At 31.6% G+C, this 23,742-nt stretch overlaps 1 protein-coding gene across 1 annotated transcript in view; it reads left to right on the plus strand.

The window, feature by feature from the left end:
• LOC148304540 (thrombospondin type-1 domain-containing protein 4-like) overlaps nt 1–23,742 on the plus strand; it is a 118,022-nt gene that overhangs the window by 47,206 nt on the left and 47,074 nt on the right. Inside the window, exon 2 of the mRNA XM_088268055.1 lies at nt 2,792–2,984. Coding sequence (XP_088124181.1) covers nt 2,792–2,984 — 193 coding nt within the window. The remainder of the gene's footprint in view (nt 1–2,791; nt 2,985–23,742) is intronic.

Below are 23,742 nucleotides of genomic sequence, written 5' to 3' on the forward strand. Positions count from 1 at the left end.
TATCTAATGTATACGTCAATTGAAATTGATATATTCATTTAACTTTTAAAAATGTCATTATAGCTTGATTTGAAATAAAGCGTTAAATTATTTATTTGGATTTTCTCCATAAAAGGTAGTACATACTACATTTTCATAACAGGTTGGCTTTAAGTAAACGAAGTATGAAAAACCGATCACATTCAGGATTTTCGGAACGTAGGTGGAACAAGTTTATTTCTATGCATACAAATTTGACGTACATGTATGTTTATTAATAATGGTCCAAACTGGTAATAATGATTCTGTAAATAATATTTACCTGTCATCGTCATATTGTAATCAATGTTGTTTAATAGATAACCATTTTATGATAATTTAGAGTGAGCAATTTTATGCGGGACATACACGATCACTTTCAAACACAGTTTGAAAATGATTAAAGAAAACACTTGTCTTTTACCACATGAGTTTTATTATAGACTACATGTTTCAGAAGTTAAACTTCCATCATTCAGGTCTGTATAATAACCAAAATATAATAATAATAAAAATAATAAAACCCTTATCCGCACCCCAATGGTGCATAGGGCACTGCGTCATATAGACGCAGTGTTATCTTGATCGTTTACACATGAAGGAAAGGTGATCAGCCCTCCGCTTCAGGTACCAGTCCAGTGTAATATTGAATAAATATTAGAGTGAAAAAATCACTTATATTTATTAAACCCCCCTGGGAATCGAACCCGGAACCTCCAGAACGGTAGCCGAGCATGCTGACCATTACACTACGGAGGCGGACGGAGGCTATAATTAAGTTTTAATAAAATATTTATTGTGATTTAAAAACAAAGTTACATTTTAATTATAAAATGGAAAATCACAAAGTTAATGGTTGAAATATAAAGAAAACTATAGAGTTGTTGTTTTATTTTATAAAATGCAATTCCACTATTAAATGTCAATACAAAATTTAAGTCTAACAGAAGGATGAATATTTTTTCATCATTGTTTCTAAAAACGAAACTTGTGTCCAGTTGTGGTCCAGTAGTTTCTTTCGCGGACTCTTCAGTCAAAGTTTCTAGGTGCAAACGCACTCGACCACAATTTGACACCTATTTTTAATAACGAGCCGCTTAGGCTCACAGAAATGATGGAAAATTTAAGTAATTTTGTAAATGATAAAAACACAAATATTTCTCTTTAAAAAAATAATAATTCGATTCCAAAATCAATCGACAATCATATAATCCGGTTGCAAATTGTTTATTCATGAGATAATCGTTAAGAGTCCACTCCAATAGGTCTTTAGAATAAATTGTAAATGCTAAATTAATTATTAAGCTATTTAACCCACCGCCACCGCCTTAATTATCGATCCATTAGCATTAACGAAGAAATGCCCCCTCAAATAATTTACCTCAAATTGAAACATATATTTGTATTTGAGGGACCCATTGACGATGCGTATTTTAATCATAGGTACGTTTATTTGTATTTGAAAGACCCATTCACGATGCGTATTTCAATCGAAGGTACGTATATTCAAAATATACATCAATATATGTATGTTTTAGGACAACGGCATATAGTAAGATCACGTCTTGAAAAAAACAAACCAAGTATTAAAGAGCTATTTCTTATATTAAAAACATTATTAACTTAATGGTATGGTAATATAACACGCTTCTAATCATTCATCGTTCACTTTGTGTAATATCACTTAAAACTACTGCAACGTCATGTCTACCGGTTTCGGAATAACCATTTCATCATCGGGCGATTGATTGAAGAATTGAAGAAGATTGTTTGGAAACACAGATTGGTATGGCGTTCTATTCTCCCTGTCTACTCCTGCAGCGAAGCGGCGTCATGTTTACTTAGTTACCTAGTCTTATCAGTAGCTCATATTATTTTTTGAAATCTCATCAAAGATGAAGAAGAATATGGAAGTCTGGGCATTTACGGGGCTGACGACCGTCATAGGCTGGTTAAAAGATCACATTACACACGTGTAACATTCACCAATTCTACCCATTATTGACATTATTGAAGACCACACTACTCAAATTCTTGGACGTTCTATATATATGAACCAATTTTGAAACATTGTACTTAAATCACTAGAACTTCACAAGAAACATCTATTGGTGAGATGAAAAGAAAATACTCCCTTGATTGGAGATAATCCAGATTTGTGAAGTATTTGAACACACTCAAAATGTTGTTATCAGTAGCTATTTAAAATCGTCTTGGGATCTTTCATAGTTGAACTTTTTCTAGATTCAAATTTATATAAATATGTACATACATATATCACTCTTTAATAGTTGAAGAATTGCTGTTTTTTTTAATGGTTTCTACATAGGGGACTTGGAATGTTGAATGTAATAATTTTGTCGCAAAGGTTTTTTTTTTAATGACAACGACGACATGAAACGTCGTGATATATTATATAAGTGAAAATAACAATATTTTACTGCTTGTAAATTTTTTTATTTATGGTTATTTATGGATAACGAGAGAATGACTAAGAAAATATATGTGGCGAATGTGAGAGGGAAAACAGAACGAGGTAGAACGAAAAAGACTTGGCACGATCAGATCAATCAGAACCTAAAATCTAGCAGTATCAAAAGTCTGTGTAATCGGAGGGCATGTATGACCAGATGTATGGATGTGAAAGAGGCGAGTGGTGTATATCAGGACAGAAGAGTGTGGCGTTCCATCGTCTCTGCCTACCCTTGCGATGAAACGGCGTGATGTTAGTAGTAGTAGTAGTTTATTTGATGGATCGTGTTATTATTTCCAGGCCGTGGGATTGGACGGCGTGGTGTCGTCTTGGGGCCCCGTGCCGCCCGGGCAGACGGCGTGCGGCTCGCGCCTCGTGTCGGGCCTGTTCACGAGACCCCAGATGCCGCTCGGCTACACGCTGCTCACCACCATCCCGCAGGGCGCGTGCCGGATCAACGTCACCGAGATGCACCACTCCAACAACTATCTGGGTGAGTATAATACCACGATATACCACTATATATATGATAGGTGGGAGCTAGTTGTTAAAAAATTTAAAATATTTATCGGAAATTGATTTTCATTAACCTTCCCCTTGCTGCGCCAAAAATCCGTGCGTTCGAGGGCTGTGTAGTCAATACACATGTAAAAATGAACGATTAAAAATCCGGAAAAATAAAGTTCTCAGATAATCGCCTAAATTTATTATATTTGAAGTCAAAAGTGATGTTTTATTGAAGTTTGATGGTAGCAAACATGAAAAAATCATCGACAACTTCTTCTTTTGCCAACTCGATTCTTCACTTCCATACATTATTGGTACAACTACATTCTTCTTTGCGGGTTGGAACCAGAATTCTTGTGTACTTGTGTACTATCGGTTTAACTTTCGCTGATAGGTTTTTATTTGCTAAAAATGATTTCAATGCACCATTCACATTGTTCATAACATTCAATCTCCTTTCTATATCTTTATCAATCTTTCATGCACAACTGAAATTTTTTTGACTGACGATTTTTGATATATCACTCACTCTTTTCAAGAACGTCATAAATCAAAAAACTTGATCTTTCAGGAGAATGTTTTTAATGTTTAAAAATGTTATACAATGTATTAAAAATGAATATCAAGCCACTTATTGAACTTTTTACTATGCAGCAGATCTTTTTAGGTAAAACCTGAAGGTTTTTTCTCCATTTCAAAAATATTTAGTATTTTTAAAAAAAAATAATTAAACAATACCTTTTCTTCAAAATTGAAAAACAACACTTTCTGCCCTGTAGCGGGTGTATATTAAGTTAAAAATATGCCACTTTTGCTGGGATATAGTACATTTTCTGGGCATTCCAAAAACACGTAGATCTGAAAATTGACGAATTTGATTTATGACATTCTTGAGAGTAGTGAGCGATATGACGTTGTTGAAAGGAGTGAGTGTGCATTGGCTCTTTATCTATGTACATATATGGATAACTCATGACTCACTTTTATCTTGCCGTAGATATAACTCAATTTATTTTTCAGTTCAACAATTTTTCAATAAACCCCATCGGAATTTCTATTTTAAGCTACGGGTTTATTCTATTTGAAGGAATCTCTAGCATTCTTTCCTGGCTTAAATATTCAAATGATTAATAAATACCAAACAAGTACCGCTTTCGTCTTTTTATTTAAATAAATATTTATACCCTCGGCCAGCTTAACGAAATTAAGTATTTCTTATCCTTGATCTTAACTTTAATCCTTTGTAATAATGTCGAATTAATGTTATAAAACATTTTAAGTTCACCACTGCTTGTCGTCGGCGGCGTTAATATGAAAATTGTATATCTCCAAGGTATAAGTGTGTGGTGGTCATTTTGTAAACGTTGTAACGGTTGGAATCGCAGTGTAAAGAAAACGCGCTAACGACGCAATATAAATAAGTTTACCATAACTATTAATTATTAATCAAGTAGACGAAACAATGTTTTTACATACGTAATTATGATCTGTATTTATATAATTCGTCAAAATGATAAAATATGGTATTGTAATGAATATTGAAATGATATTTGAAAATATATTTTTTTGTAACAAGCTTGGCATGAAGTGAGTTCCGGGACCTTTTTTGTCTAAAAAAAAGCTCTGTATATATATATATATATATATATATATATATATATATATATATATATATATATATATATATATACATAAATATATATATATATACATAAATATACATATATATACATATATATATATATATATATATACATATATATATATATACATATATATACATATACATATATATACATATATATACATATACATATACATATGTATATATGTATATATATGTATATATATATATATATATATATGTATATATGTATATATATGTATATATATATATATATATATGTATATATGTATATATATGTATATATATATATATATATATATATATATATGTATATATGTATATATATGTATATATATATATATATATATATATATATATATATATATATATATATATATATATATACGTATATATATATATATATATATATATATATATATATATATATATATATATATATATATATATATATATATAAATATATATATATATATATATATATGTATATATATATATATATATATATATATATATATATATATATATATACATATATATATATATATATATATATATATATATATATATATATATATATATATATATATATATATATATATATATATATTTAAAAATCTTTCCAGCCTGAAAATATTAGTTTTTTTTAATAAAAAAAATATTTCTTGATAGATTTTCAGTTCAAATTATTAAACAACACTGTTTAAAGATAATTTACTAAAATAATGCTCATCTATTCTCAAAAAAACTATCAATTGTATTAGACTCAAAATAGTTTAGTATATTCATCTTTCTCTCGCTCTGTAACGTCAATGTGTCAACGAGTGTTAAAAATTTCATCTCAATTTAATTATTATTTGTAGCATGTGTGAAATATATCAATGAAGAAACCCTGTTTTCACGTGTAACACGTATTGATTACTTCCGTAAAGAATATCAGATAACACATGGTAATCCGAAACTTTACATGAAGGATCCATACATTATTTATAATAATAAACCATATCCGCTCCCTAGGTGGAGCATATGGAGTCCACAAACTGTCTCCAGGCTTTTCTGTCGGCTGCCAGCTCCCTTGCATCCTCCCAAGTCAGATCCGCGTCCCGAAGTTCTGACGAGAACTGCCGACGAATTGTCAGCAGTGGTCGTCCTGGGCGGCGCGAACCTGATGCCTTGTAAAAGAGGCAAGCTTGATTAAGGCTCTCAGGAGGCATGCGGAGTACATGGCCAAGCCAACTGAATCGCCTTTTCTTGACGACAGTTGTGACCAAGATTTGCTGCGTCCTACGCCTTATCTCTTCATTCCTCACAAAGTCAAACCACCGCACGCCTAAAATTCTCCGCAGACACCTGTTCTCAAAGCTTAGTACACGGCTGCTCTGGGCCCTTGTAAGGTGCCATGTTTCACAGCCGTATAAGAGAACAGGAGCAATGCAGGCATTGTATAGGCGGCATTTGGTCTTCACCGAGTATAAATCCGATCTCCAGACAGCCTTCATACTGTTAAATGCGGACCCTGCGAGTCCTAATCGCACTCCCAGTTCCTTTTGAAGGCTGCCATTTTCAGTCGCGTACACTCCCAAGTACTTGAAACTCTCGACCCTTTCGATGCGCTGGTTACTCAACATCAAGGGTTGTTGGGCATCTAGGCATGAGCTGTTGCACAACACATGGGTTTTTGCAACATTTATTGTTAGCCCCATGTGCGTTGAGTACCTATTTACCCTGTCGACGATTAATTGAAGACCCTCGACGGAGTCATCAATTAAAACAGCATCATCTGCGTACTCTAGGTCGCAGAGTTTCCGGGAGGGGGAGATGGTTATACCTCGGTCAGATGGTAATGACTTTCGAATAATGAAATCCATGAGGATGATGAAGAGAAACGGCGCAAGGACGCAGCCTTGTCTGACTCCGGTAGAGACCCCAAACCAATCCGTGACAACATCGTCAACTCTCATACGGCATTCACTATTGAGGTGAAGGGACTTAATTAGCTCCACTAATTTCGCAGGCACCCCATAAGCTTCCAGTACTTTCCAGAGTGTGGGCCTGTGCGGACTATCAAACGCTTTCTCATAATCTACAAAACACATCGCCAGAGAACTGTTAAATTCCTGGCTCTGCTGTAGAATGTGGCGAATATTATGGATTTGATCCGCACAGGACCTGCCAGGCAGAAACCCTGCCTGGTTTTCTCTGAGCACCTGCATAATGGGGGCTCGGATTCTCTGCAAGATTACGTGGGCAAGCACCTTCCCAGGTACGCTGAGTAGCGTAATGCCGCGGTAGTTGTCACAGTTGAGTGGATCACCCTTCTTATGTAACACGGTAATCTCCCCATTTACCCAGTCTCTAGGGCATCGCTCTTCTTCCCACACACTGGACATTAATTGGTGTAAAGGGCCAATAATGCCAGTAACGCTGCATTTCAAGAATTCCGGGTGGATACCATCAACACCAGGGGCAGTCCCATTTTTCAATTTCGACACGGCAGCTATAATTTCTGCCTGTGTCGGTGGACCATCAGGTATGGCGACTGCCCGCGGAATGCTTGACGCAGCCTCCGAGGGAATATCGAGGATGATTGGTGGAGGAGGGCGATTCAAGACCCCGTGGAAATGATCACGCCATATTTCCTTTATACGATCCGCGTCAGATTCGATAACTCCATTTGTGTTTTTCACAGCTCCAGGGGTTATCGAATTCTTTATTTCCAATATAATTATTTTCAAGCTTTTCTGCCGATTTTCGTGTCGCAAATATTATTTTCTTTAACCTTCTCTTCCCGGTGTTGTTTACCTTATACACATTGCTTCTAATAAGTATAATATTTCTATAAATATAATTAATACACGGCTAAGATTTTAGGTATTCGTCCAAAACATATTTACGCATTGATTTAAAAAATGATATTTATTAAAATCAGAATTAATCGGGTACATCGGAGGTATTTTGTGAACATCGGAAACAAATTTGCGAGAAGAGTGTACGCAAACCGATCTCACTCTTGCATACTTGCACTGTGCAAGCGTGAGGAACTCAAAGTTCAATGTTCTCTGGCTTAGCGGCAGTAGATTTTGGGCTTCCGACAAGAGTGGACCTACGCTTGTTTCGTGAGTTTTGCCAGATGGTTTTTTAACGTTTTCAGCAAATAAATCTACATTATAATAATTTTTACTTCATTTATAATTAGTTAGGGAAGTAGCTACGAATGTCCGTATTTTTCCGATTTAAATCGCTAATTTTTTATTGTGTAGTGACTACCCAACACCAGGACGCGCGTTTTATTTTAAAACCAGAAGGGAAAGGTTAAACTTGCATTACTTTATATGATATCAATTTAGTTTGAATGTAATATAATCTATTCTATACCTGAAAGTAAATTAGAGTGTTAAATTTGTATATTTTACATCTCTTGAATACATTAAATACAATCTTAACGAAGCATTTCACAGAGGGCAGTTATAAAAAAATCGTGGACTTACATCAAAATATAGGTTATTTTTTAAAGGTTTGTTTTTTAATCTGGCACCATTGTTTCTATAGACTTTCAATTTGAAAGTTGACAGTTGATTTGTTGTCAGTACGTTTTGACATTTCACCGTGAATAGACTGAATGACCATTATGGGCGTTGTAGGTTCGGTGAATGGACCGAAAACAATATTCAGCGTGATTCTCTTTTTCAACGCAAACTTTTGTTTACTGATGAGGCGCATTTTAGGTTAAATAGACAATATGTCAGTCAGCAGAACTGCCGAATTTAGAGTGGATAAAACCCAGAACCCTTTGACAATACGCCTTTACATCCATTAAAAGTCACTGTTTGGTGTGCTTTATGGGCAGGTGGAATCATTGGCCGATATGTTAAGAATTTTGCCAGAAATAAACCTAATTAAAATATATCGGTAATCTGTAAGAATCGGCTCTCTAAAATTAATTTCATTACGGTGAAAAAGCTCATTTTGTCCATTATTCAGGTATGGTTTCGAGACAAAAAATGACATCCACGTGCCAAAACCTTGTATAATAGATGCCAAGAAGTGTAAAATCCTTGATTGAGCCCAAATGAGATCATATATAATTTTAATTTGTGATATAACTAATAAACAAAAGATTTTACAAAACTTTTTACGAAAATACAACAAAAAAAGCTTTGTTTCAATCAATCTCTATTTCTAATAATGAGTTGCTTAGGCTCATAGAAATAGTATGAAATTGAAGTATTTTTGTAAATAATAAAAACACAATTATTTATCCTTTTTTTGTTCATTATAATAATATATAATTTAAAATATGACCGAAATGTATTAAAATTTCCCACAGTGCGATGCCCGATTCAATTAGTCAGCCCGGGCGAGAGGATCCCGTGGAGATTTATGCATTATCACCCGCAACACAATAAGTGTTGCCAACATAACAAGCGGAACCCGGGCGATGTTTTTTTGTTGTGAATAAATCCACGTCTCTGTGCGACAGATACCGCGACCTTAATGCCGAAACAATGGGAGGAGGGACACTTGTGGATACGGATTTATCACCTTCGGCCCGTGTTTCGGTGACTTAGGGGGGATTACAGTGAAAAATGTTAATGCCCGCATCCACAACTGGTAACATTACCCCGTGGAACTGTGTCCTACAATAAAATAGGCTAGCTAGAATAGCTGAGGTATGTATGGTAGCTATCTCAGTACAAAATTGGGTTTTTTAACCAACAATTTGTAACAGAATGTTTAAAAAATATATCGGGTAAACTGTATAGTACCATAGTTGTCATTTTTTTGACATCTCAACATAGATGAAGAAGAATATAGAAGCCTTTTACAGAAAAGCATTTAGAGAAGGCATTTACGGGTGTAACATTCACCAATTCTACCCATGATTGACAACCACACTAGGTACTCAAATTCTTGGAACTTTTTTTATATACTTATTGGTCAATTTCGAAACATAGTGCTTGAATCACTAGAATTTTACTAAAGACATCTATGGTAAGATGAAAGAAGCTTTTTTGTTGATCAGAAACTCTTTCATTTATATGTGAGGTCCGAATTCCGCATTTATATTCACATACACGATAAAACGCCAGAAAATATCATTTTCATTTTGTGTATAGATATTAATTTGTCCAGTTAATGTATTAACAACATTTTGTCCAAATACTTGGTCATAAATCAGAATTTTCTCCAATAATAATAATAATAATAATAAAACCCTTATTCGCACCCCAATGGTGCATAGGGCACTGTTTCATATAAACACAGTGTTATCTTGATCGTTTATACATGAAAGAAAGGTGATCAGCCCTCCGCTTCAGGTACCAGTCCAGGGTAATATTGAATAAATCAGTGAAAAAAATCACTTATGTTTACTAACCCCCCCTGGGAATCGAACCCGGGACCTCCAGAACGGTAGCCGAGCGTGATGACCATTACACTACGGAGGCGGACTTATCTCCAATAAGAGTTTTTTTTTTTTTTTTTTTGACATCGCATACGTTGTTAGACTATGCAAAACGTATGCTTAATGGGCATTTTTCAAGTAAGAGGAAAAGTCATAATAATGATCTTAATTTTGCATAATTATCATTATTGGACTTGGAATCAATTGACATTGGAATTTTGAAACCATTAAACGATATATTTTGTCAAAGTTAAAATTACTGAAAAATAAAAAATAAATAATTCAATACCGAATAGAAGAAATATTTAATCTTGTTTTTTTTTAATATCTTACTTTTACTAGATTTATATTATCCACTGACACTTCGTGATGGAATTGCATTTTTAATATATTATTAGATTAAAACCAATATTTTTAGCTTTTCCACTTTCTTTTTATTTGACCAGCGACCGGGTTTCGTCGTTACCGACATCATCAGACTGGTGATGTCTAATGATGTCGATGATGGTGACCAGTCTGATTATGTCGGTAACGACGAAACCCGGTCGCTGGTCAAATAAAAATAAAGTGGAAAAACTAAAAATATTGGTTTTAATCTAATAATATCTTATTTTTAGTTCTCAACGTCGCATATGAACCTTCATTTAAAATCGATGTGAATAAACTGACTCGTTATTATGTATGCGTTTTTACAAAGCCGCAAACCGCGCATAATTGGCGATTTAGCATACAATAGAAAACCCTGATGGACCGTCGTCATACCCAAATTTTCAACAAAATCATTGTGTTCAAAATAACATAAATAAATTTGAGAAGATGATACCGAATAATAATTATGAAGTATGTAATCGATTCCCGAGGCGACCTATTCAAAGGCGTTGACCATACTTAGTATAAATAAAAATGTATGTTCCCTAGTAATATTTTTGAAATGCTATAAAAAAAGATGAAAAAAGTCTCCCTCACAAGAGCTCAGTCCCTTTTTTGGAGAGTCTCAGCGCAACTAAAATTATAAGATTGTATTAAGTAAAGAAATTGTGTTAAATTATATTTTCTAAAATGTAACTTCTTCAATTAAAAAAAATTAAACTTAAAATGTTTTTATATTCAGTCATTTATTACAAAATATTAATGAAATATACTTTGTATTAGTATCAAAAAGGGACCGTAGAACGGGGCTACTTTGAGTTACTTGAGCCCATTACAAAAAAAAATTAGATCTGTATTTGGTCTACACTTATGAACGTATCGACATGATTATTGTTTCCCTGACATATTGTCACGATACGTTCATTATTGTAGACCAAATACAGATTTAATTTTTTTTTGTACTGGGCTCAAGTAACACGTCAAAGTTCAAGTAGCCCCGTTCTACGATACTATAAAAATGCGTTAATTTAGATGTTTGCGTCTGATGGACCTGTGAAAAATTCATTCTGATACGACATTGTCTTTGCCAGACAAATATATTTTAATATTATACATACAAAACTTTAGGATTAAAAAAATTGAGAGTTGATTATATTCAATAACCTGGGTTTTAATTAAAATATAATTATCGTATTTCCAAGAAAGTCTGCCATATTTTTTTTTTACGAAAAATAAAGTCGTATAATTTATAAACTTTTCGAAATAAATGATCATTAATATACGAATTCGAATTAATTATCAAGACATCATTTTCTTCAAAGCCTGAATTTGATTTCATTGAAAAAGTTTTCCAATTAAGTAATAAAGTTCAGACGTTCATCTTCTCGCAATTAATATTACGATATTCAATTTGAATTGTTATTAACGTCATAATAATTTATTGGAAATATTAGGTTAAGAAAAACACTAGTTTTTTTTATTTAAGTTTTACTTGGTAAATACCCATATTTCTTAAAATCTATTGTGACAAGTGTTTCGATACATTCCGTTTCATTATCAAACACCGCATGTGAAGTTAAGTATAAGTATATATATATATATATATATATATATATATATATATATATATATATATATATATATATATATATATATATATATATATATATATATATATATATATATATATATATATATACATATACATATATATATATATACATATATATATATATATATATATATATATATATATATATATATATATATATATATATATATATATATATATATATATATATATATATATATATATACAGTGGGTGGCCAAATTATTAGGGACACTTGTACTTTTTTGTAATTTTCAAGTTTAAATGAATTTTTTGGTCAAATTAATTAATTATAATTATTTTTTCTTTTGTGTTTTTGTTGCTGGTATCATAATTATTGTTAAGAAGATGTATCAATACTGTGAAATATCAAATAAGTAAGTTTATTTTCATTTGAATGTTGATTAGTGAAAAATGATATTAGTGTGAGCTCAGTTAATATTTTCTTAAACCATTTTTGTGTAAGTTTTTTGAGTTCAAGACCATAAAAACGTAAGTGTTGTTTAATAATTTATTAGTTTTGCTAATTCAATAAGTTAATTTCAATTAATTTTTAAATAAAATTCAATTTAAATTGAACTGAACCATAATATTCTCAATTTAAGTATGGGCAAGTCTTCAAACATATCTCCGAGAAAATGTAGGGAAGTTATAACCTTACTACTTCATTCCACATATTTCCAGAGAGAAATAGCAGCACTTGCAGATGTTTTGAAGTCAGGAGTCCATCGGGTACAAAGAAAAATTGATAAAAACCTGCGTCTAGAATTAGCCCGAGTCGGAAAAAAAGGCAGAAAAAGCATCACAATTCCGCGTGGTGCCCATAAAATCAGGGACATCTATTTCCAAAATCGTAAAAAGTCTGTTGATTGTCTAATTATTGTTGATTTCTGTTGATAAACGATGAAGGAATCAACCTATCCAAAAGGATAGTTGAGAGACGGTTAGTTGAAGTAAATCTAATGGGTCGACGTCCAACCAAAAAACTACGCCTGACTGAGGCATGAAGAAAAAACGACTCCTATAGGCCAAAGAACACCGGAATATGACTGTTTTGGACTGGAATCGAGTATTTATGACTTGTATTCATATAATAAATTAAGAAGATAAAAATATATGTATTTTTGCAATTATGGTAATACATTATAGGTCAGCTTCTTGGACGAGTCAACATTTAAAATTTTGGTGGGAAAAACTTCATTTGTCCGACGTGGCCCAGGAGAAAAATTCCACCCAGACTGCCTTGTGGAGAGGGTTAAAAACACCCTGTTAGCATAATGTTGTGGTTCGTGATCTCATTTAAGGGTATGGGATGCCTCTTTATCATGGAAGGGACCATAAGGCAAGACCAGTACCAGCGAGTACTGAAAAGTCGACTCCAGCCGAGGCTCAAGAATGGTTCCCTGGCGATGAAGAGTATGTGTTAATGCATGATTCGGTATCGTGTCATAAAGTCAGGAGTGTTATCACATTCCTGGCTGAAAAAAACCTCTGTGTTTTGCCTTACCCGGGGAATTAGTTTGATATGAACCCCATTGAAAACCTTTGGGAACTAACGAAACGTGAGATTGCTAAAGAAGTCATCACCACCAAGCGGCAAATGATAGAAACTCTTATCAGAGTATGGCATAATAACCCTAATCTCTGGCACAATGCAAAAATCTGCATTAAAAAGTATGCCCTGACGTTTGGAGGTTGTAATCGCAGCAAAGAGTGTTATTACTAAAAATTAAGATTTTTTGAAATTGTAGAATAATCACTTTTTATGATAAAAATAAATTGGTATTTTTAAATCCATGATAATACAGTTTCTTAATTCTAATTAAAGCACCCCAATCAATAAAAAAATATTCAAAAAAATTAATTATTTGCTCATTAAATTCATTTAATAATGAAAATTACAGGAAACTCGAAGTGTCCCTAATAATATGGCCACCCACTGTATATATATATATATATATATATATATATATATATATATATATATATATATATATATATATATATATATATATATATATATATATATATATATATATATATACAGTGGGTGGCCATATTATTAGGGACACTTCGAATTTCCTGTAATTTTCATTATTAAATGAATTTAATGAGCAAATAATTTGGTTTTTTGAACATTTTTTTATTGAATGGGGTGCTATATTTAGAATTTAGAAACTTTATTATCATGGATTTAATAATACCAATTTATTTTTATCATAAAAAGTGATTATTCAACAATTTCGAAAAAATCTTAATTTTTAGTAATAACACTCTTTGCTGCGATTACAACCTCCAAACGTCAGGGCATACTTTTCAATGCAGATTTTTGCATTGTGCCAGAGATAAGGGTTATTATGCCATACTCTGATAAGAGTTTCTATCATTTGCCGCTTGGTGGTGATGACTTCTTTAGCAATCTCACGTTTCGTTAGTTCCCAAAGGTTTTCAATGGGGTTCATATCCAGCTTATTCCCCGGGTAAGGCAAAACACAGAAGTTTTTTTCAGCCAAGAATGTGATAACACTCTTGGCTTTATGACACAGTACCGAGTCATGCATTAACACATACTCTTCATCGCCAGGGAACCATTCTTGAGCCTCGGCTGGAGTCGACTTTTCAGTACTCGCTGGTACTGGTCTTGCCTCATGGTCCCTTCCATGATAAAGAGGCATCCCATACCCTTAAATGAGATTACGGACCACAAAATTATGCTAACAGGGTGTTTTTAACTATCTCCACAAGGCAGTCTGGGTGGAATTTTTCTCCTGGGCCACGTCGGAAAAATGAAGTTTTTTCCACCAAAATTTTAAATGTTGACTTGTCCAAGAAGCAGACCTGTAATGTATTACCATAATTGCAAAAATACATATATTTTTTATCTTCTTAATTTATTATACGAATACAAGCCATAAATATTCGAATTCAGTCCGAAACAGTTACATTCCGGTGTTCTTTGGCCCATAGGAGTCGTTTTTTCCTCATGCCTCAGTCAGGCGTAGTTTTTTGGTTGGACGTCGACCCATTAGATTTACTTCAACTAACCGTCTCTGAACTGTCCTTTTGAAGACGTTAATTCCTTCATCGTTTATCAACAAAAATTAACAATAATTAGACAATCAACAGACATTTTACGATTTTGGAAATATATGTCCCTGATTTTATGGGCACCACGCTGAGTTTTGATCCTTTTTCTGCCTTTTTTTCCGAAGCGGGCTGATTCCAGAGGCAGATTTTTATCATTTTTTTTTGTATCCGATGGACTCCTGACTTCGAAACATCTGTAAGTGCTGCTATTTCTCTCTGGAAATATGTGGAATGAAGTAGTCAGGTTATAACTTCCCTAAATTTTCTTAGAGATATGTTTGAAGACTTGCCCATACTTAAATTGCGAATATTATGGTTCAGTTCAAACTAAATTGAATTTTAATTAAAAATTATTTGAAATTAACTTGTTGAATTAGCAAAACAAATAAATTGTTAAACAACACTTACGTTTTTATGGTCTTGAACTTAAAAAACTTACAGAAAAATGGTTTGAAAAAATATTAACTGAGCTCACACCAATACCATTTTTCACTAATCAACATCCAAATGAGAAAAGACCTTACTTTTTTGATATTTCACAGTATTGCCACATCTTCAAAATAATAATAATGATACCAGCAACAAAAATACATTTGAAAAAATAATTACAACGAATTTATTTGACCACAAAATTCATTTAAACTTCGAAATTACCAAAAAGTACAAGTGTCCCTAATAATTTGGCCACCCATTGTATATATATATATATATATATATATATATATATATATATATATATATATATATATATATATATATATATATATATATATATATATATACATATATATATATACATATATATATATATATATACATATATATATATATATATAAATATATATATATATATATATATATATATATATATATATATATATATATATATATATATATATATATATATATATATATATATATATATATATATATATATATATATATATATATATATATATATATATATATATATATATATATATATATATATATATATATATATATATATATATATATATATATATATATATATATATATATATATATATATATATATATATATATATATATATATATATATATATATATATATATATATATATATATATAAATATATATATATATACATATATATATATATATATATATATATATATATATATATATATATATATATATATATATATATATATATATATACAATATAAAAATACACATATATATATATATATATATATATATATATATATATATATATATATATATATGTGCATGTGTATTAAAATGCAGAGAATGTATAATATAACAAATATATTATTGTTTTCATTGTTCATACTTGAATTGAATTATTTAAATAATCATTACGATTACTTTAATACTCCGATGACAAACTGTTTCATTAGCAGTTTATCGGGACTTTTTTTGTCTATTTTATTATTTATTAAATAACAAAATAAAAGTATGGAATACTCAAAATCGAAAAAAAATAAAAGTAATTAAATAAAGTACTCTCACAACTGCACTCTGTACGGTTTTCCCTAGTTTATACAATACACTAGTCATCATATCGCTCACTCCTTTCAACAACGTCATATATCAAAAATCGTCAATTTTTAATTGTGCATGTTTTCGGAATGCCGAGAAAATGTATTATATCCCATCAAAAGCGGCATGTTTTAAACTTAATATTTACCCGCCACAGGGCAGAAAGTGTTGTTTTTGCATTTGGAAGAAAAGGTATTGTTGAATTATTTTTTTAAATATATTAAATATCTTTCAAATGTAGATAAAACTTAATGAGATCTGTTGCACAGTAAAATGTTCAAATGTGGCTTGATATTTATTTTTAATACATTTTTTTAAAACTTTAGTAACCATCTCCTGAAAAATCAAGTTTTTTTTATATATGACGTTGTTGAAAGGAGTGAGTGATACCAAGGACCCAACCCAGTGTGTCAAATTCCATCAGAAAACTTATTTTCATAAAGTTTTAAAAATCCTCATCATAATTCTCCCAGACTAACATGAGACCTGACACTGAGGCATCCATCTCGGGACCGGCTCGGTAATTGACGTTTTACGGAAGAAGAAAGAAGACGACCATTAATATTCCGATGAGTAATACAATTACCGTTCCCCATTTTGATGGAGCAATATAAGTTCGGAAGTTTTCAGGCTGTAAACACTTAAAGATGAGTCGAAGGGCCGTTTTCACCGACGTGTCTCAAGTCGTTAAGGTATAAGAATTTATTTTAAGTGTCGAAAATAGAAACGTTGAATTTAATTGGCCTTTTCACCTAATTTCAGAGTTAGTAAACATTAAATTTGCGAGTTAATATTATTCAGTGTTATTTTTAGGACAAATTTGTGCAAATTTCTATTTATAGGCTTTTTGAATGTGTAGGCCCAATATACAATAAATCGCAACATTATTTTCATTAAGCTCAGGTAACATTTGACGTAATTGAGTTTTTTGTTTAAAATATCGATTTCACATGACAAAATTAGTTTTTCTTCGAAATAAATATATGGTTTTGAAAAGAAATCAGCTATCAAAGGCAATAAGTTTAAAAAATTCAACAATTTTTTTTTCCAGTCCGAGTTCAATTCCAATAAACATTCTAAAAAAAATGCGTGCGAATATACATCCTGCCCCTAGTGCATTGGTCCTCATTCTGAATTTGAACGTTCGATTTCTCAGCCTTAAGAATTTCCTAGGTTATGTGTTATCTGGGTTTAAAAAAATAAGTAGTGGGCCATTGATTAAATCAATATTCCACTACTTATTTCAAGTATTTCTTAAATCGCAAATTTATTTTCTCTACATTCGCTTAACATTTTATATTATACATTATATATTTTTTAAACATATGTTTTTCTCTTAAAACGTCGTTTTTGTATGGAAAAAATCCATTTTTCTTGTAAATAATTATAGGATTTCGAAAAGAAAAGAGTTTTTAAAAACAAAGGAATTTTAAAAAATATATAAAAATATATTTAAAAATATTCTAAAAAACAAAAAAATATCCAAACTTAATTCTTAAAAAAAATCGAACGTAAGGACACGTCGAGCCGGCTCTACTCATTCTGATTTGAACGCTTGAGATCTGGGCCTTAACACAATCACCGCTCAAAAAATACTTTTGTCATTCAGAAATTTGTAAGTATTCAAAAACCCATAACTTTGTTTAAAATCAAATTCTTCTTCCGATTTAAACATACATAATATGCAAGCGTATTCCTTTGTGTCTTCAAAACACTCAACAAATCCCAAAACAAATGTTTTTCAACAACAACAAAAATAAATATCATTTGATTGCTGATATACGTTTTGTAGACAGTTTATTTCGGTAAAATCGATAAAGGCACCACGGTTTAATTGATTTCTTCGTTTGTTTTGCAAATTTGTACTTGTATTAAGGATCTGGGTTAATGTGGCGACCACACACTCTCTTACTATTTCGGTCACCACTTTATTGAACATGAAGCATTAAGTAATATTTCTCTTTGACCAGTGCCAGTGCAAGTGGAGTAGGTAAATTTGCCCATTTGTTTTATGCATTGTTGACATGTTAATCCCAAATTATCCTATTACATACAAAATTCTACATGTGCATATCACTCACTCCTTTCAAGAATGTCATAAATAAAAAAAAAACTTCAGAAGAACGTTTTTAAAGTTTAAAAAAGTAATACAATTTATTAAAAATAAATATCAAGCCTCTTATTGAACTTTTTACTATGCAACAGATCTTTTAAGGTTAAACCTGAAGGTTTTTTCTCCATTTGAAAAATAACTAGTTTATTTTTAAAAATAATTAAACAATACATTTTCTTCAAAATGCAAAAACAACATTTTCTGCCCTGTAGCGGGTAAACATTAAGTTAAAAATATGACTATTTTGCATTTATGACGTTATAGTACATTTTCTGGGCATTCCGAAATCATGCACAACTGAAAATGGACGATTTTTGATTTATGACGTTCTTGAACTTGACGAGTGAGCGATATGTGAAAGGTCCTCACCAAAACGTTACATTTCCATTATAAATGATTTTTAGTAACCAGGAATTCTAGCTTGTAAAGTTGTTACGTTTCGGTGCGATTTAATGATTTCAAATTGGTTTAACACAAGATTTAGCACAGAATTCGCAACATTAATTAAGATTTTTATAGAATGCAATAAATATTACAATTTGCATTTAAAGAATTTTTGTGCAATATTGGAAATGTAGCTTTTGGCGAGGACCTTCACATAATATATAAAAAAAATATTCTTGACACGAAAAAAAATTGGCACGATCAGGTTTGTCAAATACTTGAAGGTGGTCAGGGTAGGAGTCGAAATAATCGGCAGGTATGTATGCAAGAGGCAAAGAATGTTTTCGAAGACCGAGTGGTGTGGCGTTCTATTCTCTCTGCCTACCCATTCGGTATAATTTGACAAAATATTATATTTTGTTTTAGCTTTCTAGCGTTATATGTTATCCATACATTTCTTTAATTAGAAATTGTTTTAACCCTTTTGCTGTAAGGTCAACAAAACACATTTCAAATATGCTTGTTATAAAGTTTCCGAGATGTGAAAATACGTTTTACTTACTTGTATTGAAATGGAGTAACATCCAATCATGAATTGCTAATGAGAAAATGTTTAAATTTATAACGAAGCTCCATAAAGTATTTTCAATCTGATTCGAAATAACAATTTTCTTAATTAAAAGTTTGTTAAAATCTTTAAACGATGTGAAAGTTTCCCAAATAAAAAGTTGTCGGTCGGAATAGTCTATTCTTTCGCCATTTTTTTTAACTGCTAGGCAAAATATCATAAATTCATATAACTTTTAAATAGCCTTATTTTAGAGACTTTAAAAATTCTTCCTGAATGTATTAAAAACATACGTATAATCAATAAGGCATTAATTTTGAAATACGAAAAAAACAAGGATATTATTAACATTAGAATGTTTTTTTGTTAGAAAAATATAGTTGAAAATTAAAATTCATTTTTACGTTTTTTGACATCTACATGTATAGAAAAAAATATATAAAATTTTCAACATTTTGAGTGTGCCTAAATACTTGTTCACAAAATCTGGATTATCTCCAATTATATTACATTATGTATGTGAGATCCAGGATTATAATAATATATATAATCCAGGATTCGGATCTCACATACTAATATAAGAGTTTCTGCTTATTAAAAAAGCTTCTTTACATCTCACCAACAGATGTCTCTAGTGAAGTTCTAGTGATTCAAGAACTAGGTTTCTTAATTGGTTCGTATATATAAAACTTCCAAGAATTTGAGTAGTGTGGTTGTCAATAATGGGTGGAATTGGCGAATGTTACACGTGTGCAAAGTGATCACCAGCCTATAACGGTCGTCAGCCCCGTAAATGCCCAGACTTCCATGTTCTTCTTCATCTTTGATGAGATGTCAAAAAATAATATATAAATATAAAAGCCTGGGTATTTCCAGGGCTCATGTCCCGTCATGGGCTGGTTACGTGATCACTTTTATCATGTGCACACAACCCATGGTTATCAACCACACTTCTCAAATTTTTGTACTCCTAGATATATTATCAATTTGATGGCGCAGTGCATATCAGTTTGCAACAGCCATCTGTGTTGGATTGAGAAAGCTTTTACTTAGTAGATACCGTTTTATTTGTATGCAAGATTCAAACCCCGGATAAAATAAAAGGGTCTCTGCTAAATAAAACCTTTTTTTATGCAATCATAGATGGCTGTTATGAACTCGATAACGCATCCTCGTAAATTTGACTTTTTTAAATATATTATATTGCAAAAAATACATGATTTTCTTTTCAAAACAAATATTTTATGTCGAAGCAAAACTTATTTTTTCAGTACAAGAACGGTATTTTAAGCAAATCATTTTATTACGTTCAATGTTACCTGGGTTTAAAGAAAATTAATTTAAATTCTTTCGTATATTGGGCCTAAATAAATTATTCTCTATTCAATGCAATAAAGAATGTCAAATATCACATTTCAAAAGGCAAATTCGGCGAACAGAAATGTCAATACTGTATCGAAGCAGACCAAAAAAGGATTCAATGATGGGTTTTCCTTTTGCGAAAATTCCCATTAATCTCTGCTGACGGGACATGGAAATTTCACGTTTTATTAGACGGCTGGCTACACAAAATACCATGGATACATTCCACACTGACTTCTAAAATTGGCCCTTCTACGTATATATACCATTCATATGATTTACGTATCGTAATAAAATAACTTTTAGAAGAATTCCTTTTTCGCAGTCGTTTATTTGTTGTCTTCTTATGGAGTAGTTATTTTTTTAAATAAAATCACGGATTATATTTTATTTTAAACTAACTAACCCACACTCTGTATCACCGCGGGGGTAGGCAGAGAGAAAAGAACGTATCACAATCAACCTCTGCAAACAGTTTTCTTCCACATTCATCTCCTTGCTGATTATTGCAACCTGACCCCCTTTAAGTATTTGATATACTTAATTATACCATGTTTTCCTAAGTCTTCCTCTGTTTTTATTACCAACCACATTTGCTTCATAAATTTATTTTACTCTTCTTTCTTCGCTCATTCGATTCACATGCCCAAACCATCTCAACCCACCTTTCTTAATTGTATCGATAATGCTTAGCTCACCCATGCATTCTTCCCTTATATCAAAATTTGAAGACGCTCGACCTCGAAACTGGCATCGCGGGTTTGCTTCTCGCTGATTGCAAAATAAATTCAAAAAAGATTTAATTTTAATTGCTCTGGATATTTGTGATGTGTTTTTCATATTTATCTTCCTATCCTACCTATGGACAACCCTTTAAAAGCAGATGCTTAGCGCGCTAACCTTTTGAAATAAGATAAAACTAGTATTGAAATTTGTGTTATAATATTGCGATTAGAATATTAAAATAAAACATTTGTATAAGATTTTTTTTTAATTGAAAAAAGAAGTATAATTTTTTGACATCTCATCAAAGATGAAGAAGATCTTCAACTTTGATGAGATGTCAAAAAATAATTTGAAAATAACTCCTGTAATTGGAGATAATCTAGATTTTGTGAGCAAATATTTGGACACACTCAAAATGTAAAAAAAGAAGTATTTTTGTGTTTATTATTTACAAAAATACTTCAATTTCATTCTTTTCCTGTGAGCCTAAGCAGCTCATAGGTATCAAATTGTGGTAGAGGGGGTCGAACCGAATAAATCTGACTTTTTTAACATATTTTTAACATAACCCGACCAATTTTAGTATTTAAAAATTTTCCTTGATCAAGTTCTCTTCGGTCTTTCTTTGCTTTTATTTACAAATACATTCTCCCCATAAATTTGTTTTACTATTCTTTCCTCGCTCCTTCGATTCGCATACCCAAACCATCTCCCCGTTTTCGACCAATCATTCATCTAGCTGGCTACTATTTCTGGAACGACATTCCCGCCATAATTTGCAGGTATTCCAGTATTGACGTTTATAGGTTAACCCAGTTTCTTGGCTTTAGACGTATGAAAGAATATAAAACGTTTCTCTTCACTCTAAGATAATTTACTCAAAAATTAAGTACAACTTTTACGAGTATTTATTGATTTGGCGTTTAATTTGTAGATTTTTTAAAAATTAAACACTTGAATATATCACTTGATGAGTTTTATTTATATATACCACTAGTTTCGAAAACTTACAGATGTTTTCATCTTCTGGAGAGATAAATAAAACATGTCATTCCACAAAGTTAATGCCGAATCAATAAATAATTTAGCTTGTTGAACTCCATCTTAATTTAACTAACTAACTAACTAACTAACCATCACGCCGCTTCACCGCAGGGGCAGGCAGAGAGAATACAGCGCCACACCACTCTGTCCTTGCAAACATTCTTCGCCTCTTCCACGTTCATGCATCTCCTCATACATACCCGCCGATTGTTACGACTCCTAACCTGACCACTTTCAAGTATTTGGCATACCTGATCGTGCCATGTTTTTCTCGGTCTTCCTCTGTTTCTTTTCCCGCTAACATTCGCCTCATAAATTTGTTTTACCGTTCTTTCCTCACTCATTCGTTCTACATGTCCAAACCATCTCAACACACCTTTCTTAATTTTATCGATAATGCTTATCTCAGCTTTGCATTCCTTCCTTATTTCACTATTCGCACATCTATCATACATAGTTTTGTCGCACATTCTTCTGAGAGATCGCATTTCGACTGCATTTAGTCTACTTTCAGCCTTCTTTTGCCAACTCCATGTTTCACTTCCATACATTAGAGTTGGAACCAGGACTCCGTTGTGCACTGCCAGTTTAGCTTCCGCTGCTAGATTTTTATTTGCTATAACTGATTAATTTATGTATTAATTTTTAAATCAAACACAGATTGTTGGAATCCTCTGCAAAAAAATAAGTGAAAATGACTTGTAAGTTAAATAAAATAAAATAAGATAAAAAATACGATTTGTATCGAAAAAATATAGTATTGGCAGCGCAGGGGTTAATAACATAAATAATTTTTCGCTAATCAATCAAATTGGTCGGGAGTTGCAAAAATAGATTGACGATTTCAAGCGCCGAATTCCAATGCAATTTATTTATAAAACTCTACT

This window comes from Brachycentrus maculatus, unplaced genomic scaffold (genome assembly GCF_059751285.1).
Source record: "Brachycentrus maculatus isolate JH-2025_06_01 unplaced genomic scaffold, ASM5975128v1 h1tg000311l, whole genome shotgun sequence".
Lineage (NCBI taxonomy): Eukaryota > Metazoa > Arthropoda > Insecta > Trichoptera > Brachycentridae > Brachycentrus > Brachycentrus maculatus.